Source organism: Magnolia sinica, chromosome 3 (assembly GCF_029962835.1).
Source record: "Magnolia sinica isolate HGM2019 chromosome 3, MsV1, whole genome shotgun sequence".
Classification (NCBI taxonomy): domain Eukaryota; kingdom Viridiplantae; phylum Streptophyta; class Magnoliopsida; order Magnoliales; family Magnoliaceae; genus Magnolia; species Magnolia sinica.
The window spans coordinates 100,845,290-100,861,136 of NC_080575.1; the positions used below are offsets into that span (position 1 = coordinate 100,845,290).

Consider the following 15,847-nt stretch of genomic DNA (forward strand, 5'->3'; position numbering starts at 1 on the left):
TTAAATTTAAAAGAAGAGAGATGAATGCACAGGTGACTAGATTGAGAAGCCCTCTATAGCCAAGTCATAATTCCAATTACAAATTAATTGATCGATCATAGTGTTTGATTCGTGGACGCTTGTTTATAAAAATTAGGACCATTAGATTTATTTTTTCATTTTAACCGTCCAATAAATGTCCATTAATCTGATGTTCAAATAATTGAATAATCTTAGTTTTGGATTCGTAATACATCTATGCTGGATACTACCTCTAATCAAGAACTTCGGATCAAAGGCTCTGATGCCATCTAAAATTTCTTAGATGAAAGAAGTCTTCTTGTGTATAAATACAGAGGTAATGATCCCAAATATGGAAAAACAAATACAATCAAAGAGGTTATACCAAATCTCAACAAACATGGAAGGAGATTATTGGCCTGAACTCTCAGGCCAAATTCATTTGTCGAGGTTTGTTTTTCTTTCCTTTTCTTTTCATGGTTTTGCCACTAGTAACTGGGTTTGCTGACTTGCAACACGTGAAAGATCTAACCAATCACAACATTGGAAATCCAACATGGTATTTAAGGGGGAAAAAGTACTTTCATGGAATGCAGACACGAGGAAATAATTCTAAGAATTAAATGAGTTCAAAAGAAAGCCTTCATGTGTTACCATGTTGCCACAAATGGGTAGACATCAAACTCGTTTACAAAAGCCATGATGATTTTCACATGTCATCTTCCATGAGTTTCCTAGAAGTATTGGGAGTCCTTTTACATTCACTTCTAACTATTACCTTCTTCCAAATTACATCATGTTCAAGGTGGAGTCCTTTTCGATATTGTAATCCTGGAGTGTTCGGTTGTCCTGAAGTAATTTTCCAGCATAGAGGAGCCTGAGATTTCTTAGAGGCGTCCCTTCCTTTTCCTGAATCTTGGCCTTAACACTCTTGATGGTATCGCATAGCTTCATTACAAGTGTAACGGTCCTTCCAGTCAGTGGCTTAAAGAAAATCTGCATCTCGTAGGGCCGCAATTGAAGGGTTGATTCACTCTTGATGCCATATTCAGCTAAGGTTGGATCATCATCAAGCAGCTTTCCAGCATAGATAAGCATTTGTTGGTGTTGTGGGGTCCCCAACGTGCTCTCGATTGTAGTTTTGATGTCCCGGATGGTGTACCATGCTTTCACTTCAAGTTTGATTGCATCTCCTGTTTGCCTACTTACAAATATTTGCATTCCATCGCTTGGGCGGAAGATCGCATAAAGAGTGGCTCCATTTTGGATGTTGTAAGAAGCCAATGACAGGCTATCCTCGAGCAGTTTTCCGGCATAGATGAGGGTCTGTCTGTCAGGTGGGATTGCCTCCTCCTCCTGAACTCGGGCCTTGATATTGTAGATGGTGTCGCAATTCTTCACTTCTAGCCCAATGGTTGTCTTTACCAGAGGAATCTTGACATTAATTTGCATTTTAACTCCTGAATGGACTAGTAAGTTGAGGGTGGCAGCATCTTGAGATCCGTATTTAACCATTGTATGGACATCTTTGAGGTTGTTTCCGGATAAGAAAGTCTCTTGGACATTAGTTGCAATGCTATCCATATCTCGGATTTTAGCTTTGATGTCGTTGGTTGTGTCCGAGCTCTCTGCTCTGATCGCGATGATTTTCTCAACCTTCACAAATATCTTTATTCACAAAGAGAGCCGTGTGAGTGTAAAGATCAAGAGACAAGCATTGAAAAATGAAATGTGGACTCCATTGTACATGGGGTATGAACCTACAATCAGATTGATTGAACAAACCTGACCTTGGACACATCTACTCATTGCATTTGGACCTTTGGCTATTTCATTATAATTATTGTTTGCTGGCCGCCAATCGAATGGTAATGATCATCCTTCTTATACATGAACTTTTAGTCTTGACCCATTTACAATCAAACACATGTTTTGAACAGTTAGATCATGATACATATATCCAAGAGTACGGTTGTTATATGCACGTGTGTAAATGTTCATACTCTCCAAGAGCTTTGGTTAATTGGTGCTGGTTATCGAGTCAATGAGATCTCAACCCTCAAATTGCAAAGAACCAAACCAGATTATACCCACAAGAATAATGGAGTAGAAGGGAGAAATAATTTTATTGATATTAAAATTCTCTTATAATATTAAAGGAAAACCCACAATTAGAAAATTATTGAAATTAACTACTTCCACTTACCTTTTTATAATACCAAATGAATTTTTAATGAAGATATACCAAATGAATCTAATCTAATTAAGAGGGTAAAAGCGTAATAATAATAAAAACAAATATAGAAAATTCTAATTACATCTCTCAATCAACCCCATATCTTCAATCACATTCCCTCATATCTTCAATCAAATATTTAAATAGAAAATAATAAATTGTAATAATTGATTTAAGCTCTTAAATCTATAATAAAGAGTAAAAAATAAGGACATGTTGAGCTCTATGGTAGATATGGGCCTACATTATTAGGGAGCCGTGAACCTAAATGGGTCTATAGGCCTGCATCATTAACTTAAATGGCTAGCCCTGCACATGATGATAACTTACTCTACCATATTTATATTCCAATGTTTCATCCCAAATACACAAAACTTGGATGAACAACAATAATTTGGACCGTCCAAATTGTGGACCTCATTGTAGACAAATCATGTCTTTTGAATTTGGAACACTAATGGTTTCAGAACATAATACTTTTGGCATACCATCTGGTTGTGTGCATTTGCTGATTATTCACACAAAACATTTTAGGACATAACTGGAAAAGCACATGGACCTGTGGAGTTCCCTGTCCATCCCATTGATCTTTGGCTCATGTGGACCGCACTCGTTAAGATGGGCCACCCGAATCCGATGAATGGGTCCTTTGGTCCAATTTAACCAAGATATGGTCCAGACTGTCATAAAACCGGATTAGGTGCATCCAGGCCTCACCCAACACAGTGCGGCCCTGATTTACAGCCCACCTTGATGTATGTCTTGTAAATCCATGTCGTCCATCCATTTTTCCAGATCATTTTAGGGCATGAACGAAAAAATGAAGTAGATCCAAATCTCAGATGGACTACACTACAAGAAGCAGTAGTGATTGACCATTAAAAACTTCTTGTGAGCCACAAAAGATTTAGATCAAGCTGATATTTGTTTTCTTCCTTCATCTAGGCCTGTATGACCCTATCAACAGGTTGGATGGAAAATAAACATTACAGTCGACCCTAGAAAGTTTTTAATGGTGGGTGTTCAATCACCACTGTTTGCTATGGTGTGGTCCATCTAAGATTTGGGTCTGCTTCATTTTTGGGGGCCCGAAAATTGAGCCGGAAAATCAGATGGACGGCATGGATATACAAGACATCCATCAAGGTGGGCCCCACCGTCACGGCGGCACCTAATCTGCTCCTGCATATAATGAGGATTCTCAATCAAACCAATCTAGACCCTTGATGCAGTCCAGACTTCAATCTGAATAGCTGGATGTAACGATCTTCAACCTGGATGGTCGGAACTTGGATATTTAATCAAGACCCTTAGATGGATCTTGTTGTGAAAATAGATGTCTTAAATCTGTCAGAGGTGCTCGACCATTCAAGGGACTGGCTCGACTAGTTGAGGGTCCCTTCAACTGGTCGAAGACAATTCAACTCGAAATCCAGCAACGATGTATTTGAGATTTCCGGGACACTCGACCAGTCGAGAGACAGGCTCGACCAGTCAAAGGGATCCTTCGACCAGTCGAAGACCTGACTCGACTAGTCGAGGGTTATGTAAACGGTGCGCAGTTTGTGCGCGGACTGCGTAAATTTGAGGCGGTTTCTAGGGAGGTGCGTAAGTGGGATTTCTCCATCTATAAATAGGAGTCCCTAGGGCCATTCTCAGGTATGTTAAGTCTTCCAAAAGTATCATAAAGGGTTTTTAAAAGGGTTCTAGGGTTATCAAAAGGTGTAGCAAGGGTGAGATTCGAGGTTGTTTGAATTGGGTAAGCTCTTTGTAATTTCTATTTTTATATTGTATTTCTGTCGCTTTGTGTCGTGGTTTTTTTCCGAAAGGGTTTTCCACATTAAATCTTTATGTTCTCTTGTGATTGCTTGGTGCTCTTGGATTGCCATCCTAGATCTAGATATGTGTGATTCTGCAGCACAAATCCCAACAAGTGGTATCAAAGCTATCGTTAAAGCACAGATATGAATCTGCAGGATTATTAATAATGGGAAACAGCAAGTTTGATATTGAGAAGTACTCAGAAAAAAATAATTTTGACTTATGGAAGGTTAAGATGATTAGCCTATTAACCAAGCAAAGCGAGATTAAGGCTCTTGAGGAGCGAAAATCTACCATGAAAGATAAAGAATGGAAAAACCTTAATAGTAATGATTTAGCCTCCATCCGTTTATGTTTCACGGATGAGGTTCTATATAATGTTTTGGGGAAAAAAACTGAATCAAGTTTATGGGCGAAGTTAGAGAACATTTATGCAAAGAAGTCCTCTGAAAATCGCTTACACTTGAAGCTACAGTGTTATACTTTCGAAATGGCAGAGAGTGGAGATCTTGAAGCCCACATCAGTAATTTTAACAAATTAATATGTAAATTGCTGGATACGGAGGAAGTGGTCAAAGATGAGGAACAGACATGTATGTTGTTAAATTCTCTTCCTGCATCATATGAGTTATTTAGGGACACAATGCGCACTGCAAATAAAACCCTAAGTGTTGACACCGTTATCTCAACCCTTTAAGGGAAGGCCATGAGAAAGTTAAAAGACGACATGGGGATATCTTTCGATACACTGATTACGAGGGGCAGAGATTCTAAGCGAGGTACAGGATCTTCTAGACCTAGATTCAAATCCAAGGGCAATGGCAAAGGAAAATTAAAGTGCTGGAACTGTGGGATGTCTGGACACATGAAGAAGGATTATAGAAATCCTAAAGCGAAGAAAAAAAAATTCAGTGGCTTCTTTCAAGGGGGCCAATGTTGTCACATCTGATGAAGAAATAAGTGGTGATGATGTTCTGTCTGTTTCCATAATTGGTCACTTACACGACAATCATAAAGACTAGTGGATACTTGACATAGGAGCATCTTATCACATAACTCCTCATCGGAGTTGGTTTGCCAATTACAAGGAATGTGATAGTGGACAGGTTTTTATGGGCAATGACAATGCATGCAATATTGTGGTTATTAGTACGGTAAGCATCAAGATGTGTGATGAGATGGAGTGTATCTTGACTGATGTCAAGCACGTTCTTGATATAAAGAAAAATCTGATTTCTCTTAGTGCACTCAAGGCTGGGTACAAGTTCACTGGTATTAATGGTGTCCTTAAAGTTTCAAAGGGAGCACTTATGGTTATGAGAGTGCAAAGGTACGAAAACCTTTACAGGTTGATCGGGAGCACTTCAGTAGGTAGAGCGGCAGCAACTATTACAAATTCCACATCTCTACGTATGTGGCATGCTCATCCAGGCCACATGAGGAAGCGGGGCATGAAGGTACTATCTGATCGTTGTTTGATTCCAACTTTTAAAATTTTCGATTTACATATATGCAAGCATTGTATATATGGTAAACAATATATATTATCTTTTAAAACTGGAAAATATGTATGTAAGGGAGTGCTTGATTATGTGCACTCTGACGTATAGGGTCATGCCAGAAGCTTCCATTAGAGGGTCATTATCGTTTGTTTCATTAATTAATGACTATTTCAGGAAATTTTGGGTTTACTTTATAAAACGTAAATCCGAAGTTTTTACCATATTCAAACAATGGAAAGCAATTGTGGAAAAATAGTCAAGGCGAAAAATAAAGGTTTTAAGGACTGACAATGGTGAAGAATTTACTTCCACTGAATTTAATGAATATTGCAAGGTTGAAGGGATTATTAGGAAAAACACAGTGCGTCACACGCCCAAACAAAACGGTGTGGCTGAGCGAATGAATCGGACTCTCTTGAAGAGGGCCAGATGCATGTTAAGTAATGCTGTGTTAAGCAAGGACCTATGGATAGATGCTATTAACACAGCCCGCTATCTGGTGAACTGGTCTCCTTTTACGACAATTGAATGTAAAATCTCAGAAGAAGTATGAAGTGGTCATAAGATCGACTACTCATATCTATACATATTTGGTCGTGAGGCTTACTCTCATATACCGTCAGTTGATAGAGATAAGATAAACCGTAGAACCAAAAAGTATATTTTTTTATTATAGTATTGGTGTGAAAAGGTTACAAGTTATTCGACAAGGTCACACGCAAGGTCATCACTAGCCGTGACGTCAGGTTCGACGAAAGCTCCCTATTCCACAAGAATGATCAAGAGAAGCAAGAGGAACTAGAAAGGTTGACCATAGACATCCAATTTGACACAAATGATACTCAGGCAGAGACAAATGTGTAGACAGAGGTACAAGATCAAGTGGAGCAGCCACCTGTGAGAAGAAACCCACCACGTGATCGAAGGTTACCAGCAAGATATAGGGACGACTCTAATATTGCATATGCCCTTATTATAGATAAGAGGGACTCGTGTACTATTCAGGAGGCTCTTGATGAGCCTGATGCAGAAAAGTGGAAGGCGGCTATGGACGATGAGATGAACTCGTTGCACAAAAATCACACATAGGATCTAGTGGAGCTTCCAGTGAGCTGAAAACCGATCAGATGTAAGTGATTGTTCAAAAGAAAACGGGACAAATATAAAGCTAAATTGATAGCGAAGGGTTATGCTCAGAGAGAAGGAATCGACTTCATAGAAATATTCGCGTCGGTAGTTAAGCAGGTGTCTATCAGATTCGTATTGGCACTGGTTGCCCAATAAGATATCGAGCTGGAACAAATGGATGTCAAGACTGCATTCTTGCACGAGGATTTGGAAGAGCATATCTACATGAAGCAACAAGAGGGCTACGAAGTTAAAGGGGCAGAGAAAAAAATTTGCAGGTTAATGAGGTTGTTGTACGGCCTGAAACAGTTGCCTGGGTAGTAGTATAAAAAATTTGATTCTTTCGTGTTAAGTCAGAAATTTACTCGGAGTGAATATGATCACTGTGTATATTATAAGACATTAAGTGATGGCATATTCATCATCCTAATATTGTATGTTGATGATATGTTGATCGCCAGTCATTTTATATTTGAAATCAATGTACTAAAGACTTAGTTATTAGGGATATTCGAGATGAAAGATCTAAGGGCTGCAAAGATGGTTATCGGCATAGATATTTATAGATACGGGAAGAGGAGCAGGCTTTGGTTATCACAAGTAGAATACCTTGAAAAAATATTGATCAAGTATGGAATGGACCAGACAAAGCCAGTTAGCGTTCCCCATGCAGCTCACTTCAAGCTTTCCTCAGAACAATGTCCTAAATCAAATGAGGAAAAGCAAGTTATGTCTCATGTGCCTTATTCGAATGTGGTTGGTAGTTTAATGTATGTCATGGTCTGTACAAGACCAGATATTTCACAGGCAGTCGGTATTGTGAGCAGATACATGTCAAACCCCGGCAAACAAAATTGGGAAGAGGTGAAATGGCTACTTCGAGACATTTGAGGTATAAAAGACTACGTCTTAACTTTTGAGAAGACGGACAAAATTGGTAAGGTGTGTGGATTCAAACTACGTAGGCAGTGTGAATTCCAGAAAGTCTACTTCAGGATACTCGTTTATACTAGGGGGTGGAGCAATTAGTTGGATGTCGAAGCTTCAATCCATAGCGGCTCTTTCCACGACCGAAGCAGAGTATATGGCAGTAACATAAGCGTTTAAGGAAGGTGTTTGGTTAAGAGGCATGGTAAATCAATTGGGACTTCGGCAGGAGGCCGTGGCGGTTAACTGTGATAGCGAGAGCACTATCAATTTGGCTAAAAATTCTGTTTATCACTCACGTACTGAACACATTGATGTTCGTCACCACTTTATCCGACAGGTGCTTGAGGAAGGAGGCGTGACACTGGAGAAGATTCACACTAGCGTGAATCTAGCAGACATGCTCACCAAGGTCGTTCCTATAGAGAAGTTCAAATTCTATGCAACTTCTCTGGGCTTGGCAATGGCGTAAAAGAAGGAAGGAGTGTGCACGAAAAGCATTGATCGAAGCTATGATGCAACGTAGAGATAAGAGAAGAGGTCAAGAAGCTACACGGTAAAAGATTGAAAACATGGTGGAGATTGTGTGAAAATAGGTATCTTAAATCTATCAGAGGTGCTCGACCAATCGAGGGACTGGCTCGACTAGTCGAGGGTCCATTTAACTGGTCGAAGACAGTTCGACTCGAAATCCAACAATGATGTATTTGAGATTTCCAGGACGCTCGACCAGTCGAAGACCTGGCTCGACTAGTCGAGGGTTACGCAGACGGTGCACGGTTTGTGCGCGGACTGCATAAATTTGAGGTGGTTTCTAAGGAGGTGCATAAGTGGGGTTTCCCCATCTATAAATAGGAGTCCCTAAAGTCATTCTCAGGTATGCTAAGGGTTTCTAAAGTATTCTAAAGGGTTTTTTAAAGGGTTCTAGGGTTATCAAATGGTGTAACAAGGGTGAGATTCGAAGTTGTTCGAATCTTTCAAGTCATCTCTCTTTGTAATTTCTATTTTTATATTGGATTTTTGTCGCTTTGTGCCGTGGTTTTTTCCCGAAAGGGTTTTCCACGTGAAATCTTTATGTTCTCTTATGATTGTTTGGTGCTCTTGGATTGCCATCCTAGATCTAGATATGTGTGATTCCGCAGCACAAAACCCAATAGATCTTACAAAACCCTCATATTTATATAAAAGGTTTTCCAGTCTTTCATGCTATTTGTAAGCGTATTTGTAGTTTAAACATAATTGCAATTTGAGGACTACTCCCTCAGTATAAATACATCACCGATTTTCATTTTTTTCGTTTTCTTTCTTGGATTGAAAACGAACATTCAAAATTGGATTGGATTGTGCATCCAAACACAGCCTAAGAAACAGAAAATTCAGAAACAGAGTAAATCAAATATCCCAAACAGAGCCATTTCCTGATAGAATTAAATGGTGAAAATCTACCTGTTGATGGATGGGCTCCGGTAGGGCCCGCGGATTTCCTGAAGTGGGGCTTTGGGTGTTCTCCATCTCTGTGGGGAATCTGAAACCTTAGTTATGAGTGAGAAAGAGAGAGAATACGTTATCGCAATAAGAGAAAGTCTCTCTCTATTTAGGAAGGTGATTTGGTAGAGCGGGAAGAACCGGAATATAAGTCCAGCAGCATCGCTATAGCAATGGACGCGGATTACCTTAGACGGGAAGCTACCCACCCACTGTGGTGTTTGTGAGAAATCCACCCCGTCCATCCGTTTTGCCAGATCATTTTAAGACACTGGCCCAAAAATGAGGTAGATCCAAAACTCAAGTGGACCGCACGACAGGAAACAGTGAGGATTAAATGTCCACCGTTAAAACATTCGTGGATCCACCATGATGGTACGTAGATGACCGACGTCGTTCAAATCCCACTTTTTTTTACTGTAGTGTGATTCACTTGAGTATTTGATCTGACTTGTTTTTGGGCTCATCACCTAAACTAATTTTTTGAAATGGATGAACGGTGTAGATATAACACATACGCCTAGTGAGTTCAATAGCGCCGAGCATTACCGAGATATCGAGGAGTCAGCTGAATCCGAGCCCTCTACGAAGAAAACAATTAACGAGGTAAAAAGACCTATTAATCCCACTTTTTGACCATGGAAGTGAAATCGGAAGACCATCACGGTGTGGCTTTGGTGGATTAATCATTGGATGTGGGGCCATCCTGATGTATATGAACTAAATCCATGCCGTCCATCCGTTTTGACAGATCATTTTAGTGTATGATGCAGGAAAATGAAGAAGATCCAAATTTCAGCTGGACCATACCAAATTTTAGTGTACCTTCATCCATGTCTTTACGACCTCATCAACCAATTGGATGGAATATAAACATTCTGGTGTCCCCAAGAAGTATTTAATGGTGAGTATTCAATCACCACCGTTTCCTGTTGTGTGGTCCACCTAAGGTTTGGATCTGCTTCACTTTTGATTTGATACTCTTAAATGAACTGTAAAAACGGATGTACAGCACTGATATAAGGCACATACATAAGGGTGGCCCCCAAAGTCAATGATCCATTGAAGCTGCCAGATGAAAAGATTGGTTCATTTTCAAACTGTATTACCTCGTCGCATGCTGTGGTGACTATATACAAACCACAACTTTTAAAAATAAGAAATGCCACTTGTAACAAAGGGTCTTGGGGGCTAGTCATCCGAAGCTAGGTGGGGCCATCATAATATTGACTAGAAATTTACCTATTCCATATGTTTTCCCACTCATTCTATAGCATGACCTAAAAATGAGGCAGATCCGAAGCTCAAGTGAGCTCTACAATAGAAAATAGTAGAGATGGTATATCAACCATTAAAACATTTATGAGCCACATAAGCTTTGGATCATGCTAATATTTTTCTTCTTTATTGTGTGGCTCACTTCAACTTTTTATCTGCCTCATTTTTGTCTTATACCCATGAGAAGGATGATAGAAAAGATTCCTCACAAACATTATGGTGGGCCCCACTTATCATTGGATAGTCATATCGTCAGGAGCCCCTGACATAATGTCAGCCAGGGGCATGGATTCAGTCCATCTCGAATCCAACAAGGTAGGTTGATCAATGCCAACTATTGGGCCCACCTTGTTGTATATGCCTTATGTCAATGCTGTCCATCCATTTTGAAAATTCATTTTAAGAAAATGTCCAAAACATGAAGTAGATCCAAATCTTAGATGGATCATGATACGGGAAATACTGATAATCAATTATTAAAAACTTTTGGTGGGCCATTACAGTTTTGGGTGATATCTTCATCCTGGTATTTTTGGCTTGTGACCTTATCAAGAGGTTGGATGGCAAATAAAAATTCCAGTGGGCCCCGTGAAGGTTTTTAATGATAGGGATTCAATTACAACTATTTCTTGTGGCATGGTCCACTTAATATTTGGATCTACTTCATTTTTGGATTTATGCTCTAAAGTGAGCTTTTAAAATGAATAGGCAGTATGAATATCAGTGATTCACAATAAACATTGATGAACCACAGTTAATATCAGCAATCCTCCTCATGAGATGTTAGTGATCCACGATTAATATTGGTGATATTCTTTGTGTATTGTCGATATTCACTATGTATCGTTAATTGGACGAAAATGATCATAACTTCCTCATTGCATTTTTGATTTGGTGATTTTGTACACGTTGGAGAGATAATTTGATTAACTTTCAAATGGCTTTAGAGCCACCTTATTTGGACACTATTTGATTGCCCAAAATTTGACCAAAAGTTTATCAAGGATTGTAGATTGTCGGTATGCATCTTATATCGTCAGTCCCACGAAAACGATCATAACTCCCTTGTTACATGTACGATTTGAGTGATTTTATACTCGTTGAAAAGATCATTTGATGAATTTTTAAATGAATTTATAATCACCTCATTTGGACACGAATATGATTGTCTAAAAGTGGGCCTAAAGTTACCATGGATTGTTGGTACTCACTGTGGATCATTGGTCCCACAAAAATGGTCATAACTCTTTCGTTACATGTTCAATTTGAATAATTTTTTACTTGTTAAAATGTTAATTTGATGAAATTTCAAATAGCTTTATAATCACCTCATTTGAATACCATTTGATTATTCAAAAATGGATCCAAAGTTCAACTATTTAAATATCTAATTTGGTAATAAATGGCATGATACACTTTAGACCCATAATTAGGTAACTAAATGTTTTCCAAATGAGGTAATTTTAAAGATATTTGAAATTGCATCAAATTACCTTTCGACCAAGTAAAAGATCACCCAAGTCGGACATGTAACGAGGGAGTTACGACCATTTTCATAGGACCAATGATACATAGTGAGTACCGGCGATCTACAGTGATTATCGGTGACCCGGTTTTGTGTCTTTTGAGCAATCAAATGGTATTCAAATGAGATGATTCCAAAATCATTTTAAATTTCATCAAATTACCTTTTCAATGAGTATAAGATCACTTAAATCGAACATGTAATGATAAAGTTATATAACCTTTTTTTTTTAAAGAGTTATAACATTTATGATCCTTCATCCATTTCAACATTTTTCCACTACAATATTCATCTATTACAACATTTATTATATTCATTTATTGCAACATTCTTTCATTTCAAAATTCATTACATTCATTTATCACAACATTCTTTTATTTCAAAATTCATCACATTCATATATTACAACATTCTTTTATTTCAAAATTCATCAGTTACAAACATTCTTCCATCACAAAATTTATCCCTTTAAAAAACTCTCATCATTCATACCCATTAAAAAATTTATAAGGGAAACCATCACACCCTCCTCCATTTAACAAACTCCCACCATTAATACTTACCAACAATAATAAAAACAATACATAAAAGCCACTATTATCCTAACATAAACTTACATTTGACTATTATAACTTATACGTTAGAGAATGTGGCTAGAAATCTTAAAAAATACTTAAAAGCTTGATAAAATGAAAGGAATGACGCCGGATGCACGCCGTAAGCTCACCGGAGTGGATCTTATAAAGGTGGCAATAGTCCTAATGACCAAATGGTCCCCTCCCGTAAAATAAAAAATAAAAAGAAAAGAAAAAAATGTTAAATGGCTTTTCTCATGCAAGAGATCCACCTATCAAACTTATCTCACGTCTTATGTGGGGCTCATTGGATCGTCTTGGAGTAAATCCAAGCCGTACACATGAAATGAGTTTTTATTTCATGTCATATGCTGAAGCTTGAGGGAAAAAATCATCACGGGTGGACTACGCTGGTGGAAATGGTTTGAAATTAGTGCACAATGCTCATGCAGTTGTGAGCCACATATACCTCCATTTTTTTTAAAAAAATGAACCTAGTATGGGTTCACAATTGTCTGATCAAAGTAAACAAATCAAATTGCGGGAGGAATGTTCACAATCATTGATTTAGTGAAGCCCATACCCATATTCTCAAAAGACTCCCTTGACTTCTGCGAAAAGCTATCTTTGTACAAGTGGACACTTGATTAGATGGACATTTTCATTATGGAAAAAGCTAACCAATGGGCTAAAATAATAATAGCTTCATATACTTATATCATTACCTTTATGACGTCGTAATTAAGAAATATTTTAATTAACATAATCAATTTATGTGATAGCCCATACACATTTCAGAGTGTGCAACCCTTACTATTTGGCAAACCTTGATGTATGTATTATATATGATGTAGAGCGGGTCGTGGACGGTTTCATGGCCAAGATGGATCAGAAAAGGCCCAGTCGACGACAGAAGTAATCCGGACCGTCGGACCTTAGATCGGGCATATTTCACAATCCGGAATGAGTTATCGAGTGTAAAATATATGATTTTAGGGTAGAACGAGCTACTTTAGTCAACCAACCCTACTACGCCAGGTTGCGCAAGTCGGATTTGCGAAATACCCTGGATCAACAGTCGTTTTCCTATTTTAATTTCATTTTTACTATAAATAGTAAGTTTTAGTTTGATTATAACTCTTCATCTGTCAGGCGTTAAGAGTTGCGTCCAACGTGAAAAGAGCTTAGAATAATCAGGAGAACGGTTTGGCGAAACAAAATAGGACACTTGCTATTTTTGGCCGAAAACCTTGCGCACTAGTAGACATAACGACTTACTATAAATAGTAAGTTTACTATTTATAGTAAGTCACGAATTATAGGAGTTTTAGTTGTAGTTTGCTTCTGATTTCTTTCACATTGTTTGATATCCTTATTTAAAGGGTTGTGAACTCATTTATTAGCATTCATTAAATCAATTTCAAATTTATTTCTATTTTCTGCTTTCTTTGCTCGTGGATTCGAGAAGTTTCTGTGAGAAGTCCAGAGAAGTTCCATGGATTCGGAATAGTTATCCTCTTGAGGAAGACTGTGCTCGACCTCACGTCCTTCCCAGTGTCAATATATCTACCATGTCCATCTTTCCAAATCATTTTGGGGCATTGACCAAAACAAAGTATATCCAAATCTCAAATTTACCAAAACACATTAAAGGAAATAGTGATGTTTGACCGTTAATAGCTTTTTGAGAGCCACAAATTTTTTGAATCAAGTAGATGTTTGTTTTTCCTTTCATCTAAACCTCCATGACCTTATCAAAAGGTTAGACTGCATGCATATATAATACATATATCAAGGTATGCCCTACTATCAGGGTTGCATCATATTTGGTGAGTCAAGGGTCACACCTGCTTGGCTAAACTAGGGTCGAAATCGAGGTGGTGGGCAACAGCGTTTTTGAAAATTTTATTCTGTTAATCTATTTTTTCAGATTAGTTTAAGGCATGACTCAAAAAATGAAGTAAATGCAATGCTCACTGTCCAAAGAATAAAATTATTGGAACCTTTGTAGGCCCCACCTGCTATTCAAATCTGTGTTATTTTTTTGAACTTAAGACTTAAAATGAGTTTATGAAACAAATATGAATGATGTTAATCACTTGTATGAGTTGTATGCATAAAAGGTGGCCCATGAACTCTTTTACATATTAGGCCGGTATGAATAAAATAAATAAATAATATTAGGGATAAAACAGACTTTTTAAGTCATCAAATGCACTTTACTTCTCTCAGCATGGGGGCCCAGTATTAGAAACATGTGGATGGATTGAAAATCTTCATCCAAGTTTTTCTAGCCGTACATATTTTATTTTATTTTACGAACACACCCTCAACATCAACACACACCACTAAGCCATAAGAAAGGACCTTTCTGAGCCGTACATTTCTTTTGTGAACTGTAACCCAATTGGCAGGTTGCTAACACGTACATGTGCGAGCTTAGCAAAGCCCAGAAATTCAAATTTAAAAAAAGAGAGTTAAATGATACTCGGGTTCCGAATAATGCTAGATGCGCAGACCACCCATTTGCCAGCATGGCACGATAGGTCGGAGATCCAATCCATCCATTAGAACAGTACCAAAATATTGATGTCCTATCCCAAGATTTGGGTTGATCGAACCCTCAGTGGAGTACAGTTTGTAAAAAAAACAAATGTACGGCTCTAAAAATTTTGGATAAAAAATTTTCCAACCCAACCGCCCATTTCAAATATTGGGGCCTACATGCTGATTGAACGAAATTTTCTTTTCGGAAAACATATAAAGTCAGACTAACCTGATGGATGGATTAGATCTTGCACGTATGTGTCAATGCCGGCACATGTGTGGCATACACATGAGCTTTATTGCACACGCGCATGCGTGCCAACTGCCAAGGCTTTCAAAAAGAAAGCTAAAGGTGCTTTTTGAGAAAACTTCCATTGCAAGGAAAATAAAAATCCTTTGAGATTTACTGATTTAACCCTATATGTAAATGGGGTACAGGTCACAAACCTCATGACTTCTCCATCAGTGTCCATCATCAAGTAGACAACTAGAAATTATTATTTTTTTGGCCCATTGAATGGATAGCGAGGATCATCTGCTGTATCCCATGCCCCATCAATCACACGGCCCACAAACTGGACACAATAGATTAGGCACATGTTAGGTGGATGCGAGCGAGCAAGTACACAATCCACCATCTAAAAATTATTGAATTAACAAAAAAGTAATCCACCATACCCATCCTAAAACATCTTCAATTCAAAACAAGTTCAGCTAGGAATGGCATCATACCCATCCTAAAACATCTTCAATTCAAAACAAGTTCAGCTAGGAATGGCACCAAAAATCCAAACCTTCAATCACCCAAAAAAATAAAAAGAGT

General features: G+C 38.2%; 1 protein-coding gene across 1 annotated transcript; it reads right to left on the reverse strand.

Annotated features, from left to right (window-relative positions):
- Positions 1 to 600: 600 nt before the first annotated feature.
- LOC131240429 (polyubiquitin 11-like) lies at positions 601 to 9,230 on the reverse strand. Its single transcript, XM_058238656.1, has 2 exons — positions 9,061 to 9,230; positions 601 to 1,668 (listed from the first exon to the last, which is right to left on the reverse strand). Exons 1-2 carry the CDS (start codon positions 9,124 to 9,126, stop codon positions 790 to 792), a joined length of 945 nt encoding a protein of 314 aa, XP_058094639.1. The 5' UTR covers positions 9,127 to 9,230; the 3' UTR covers positions 601 to 789.
- Positions 9,231 to 15,847: the final 6,617 nt, after the last annotated feature.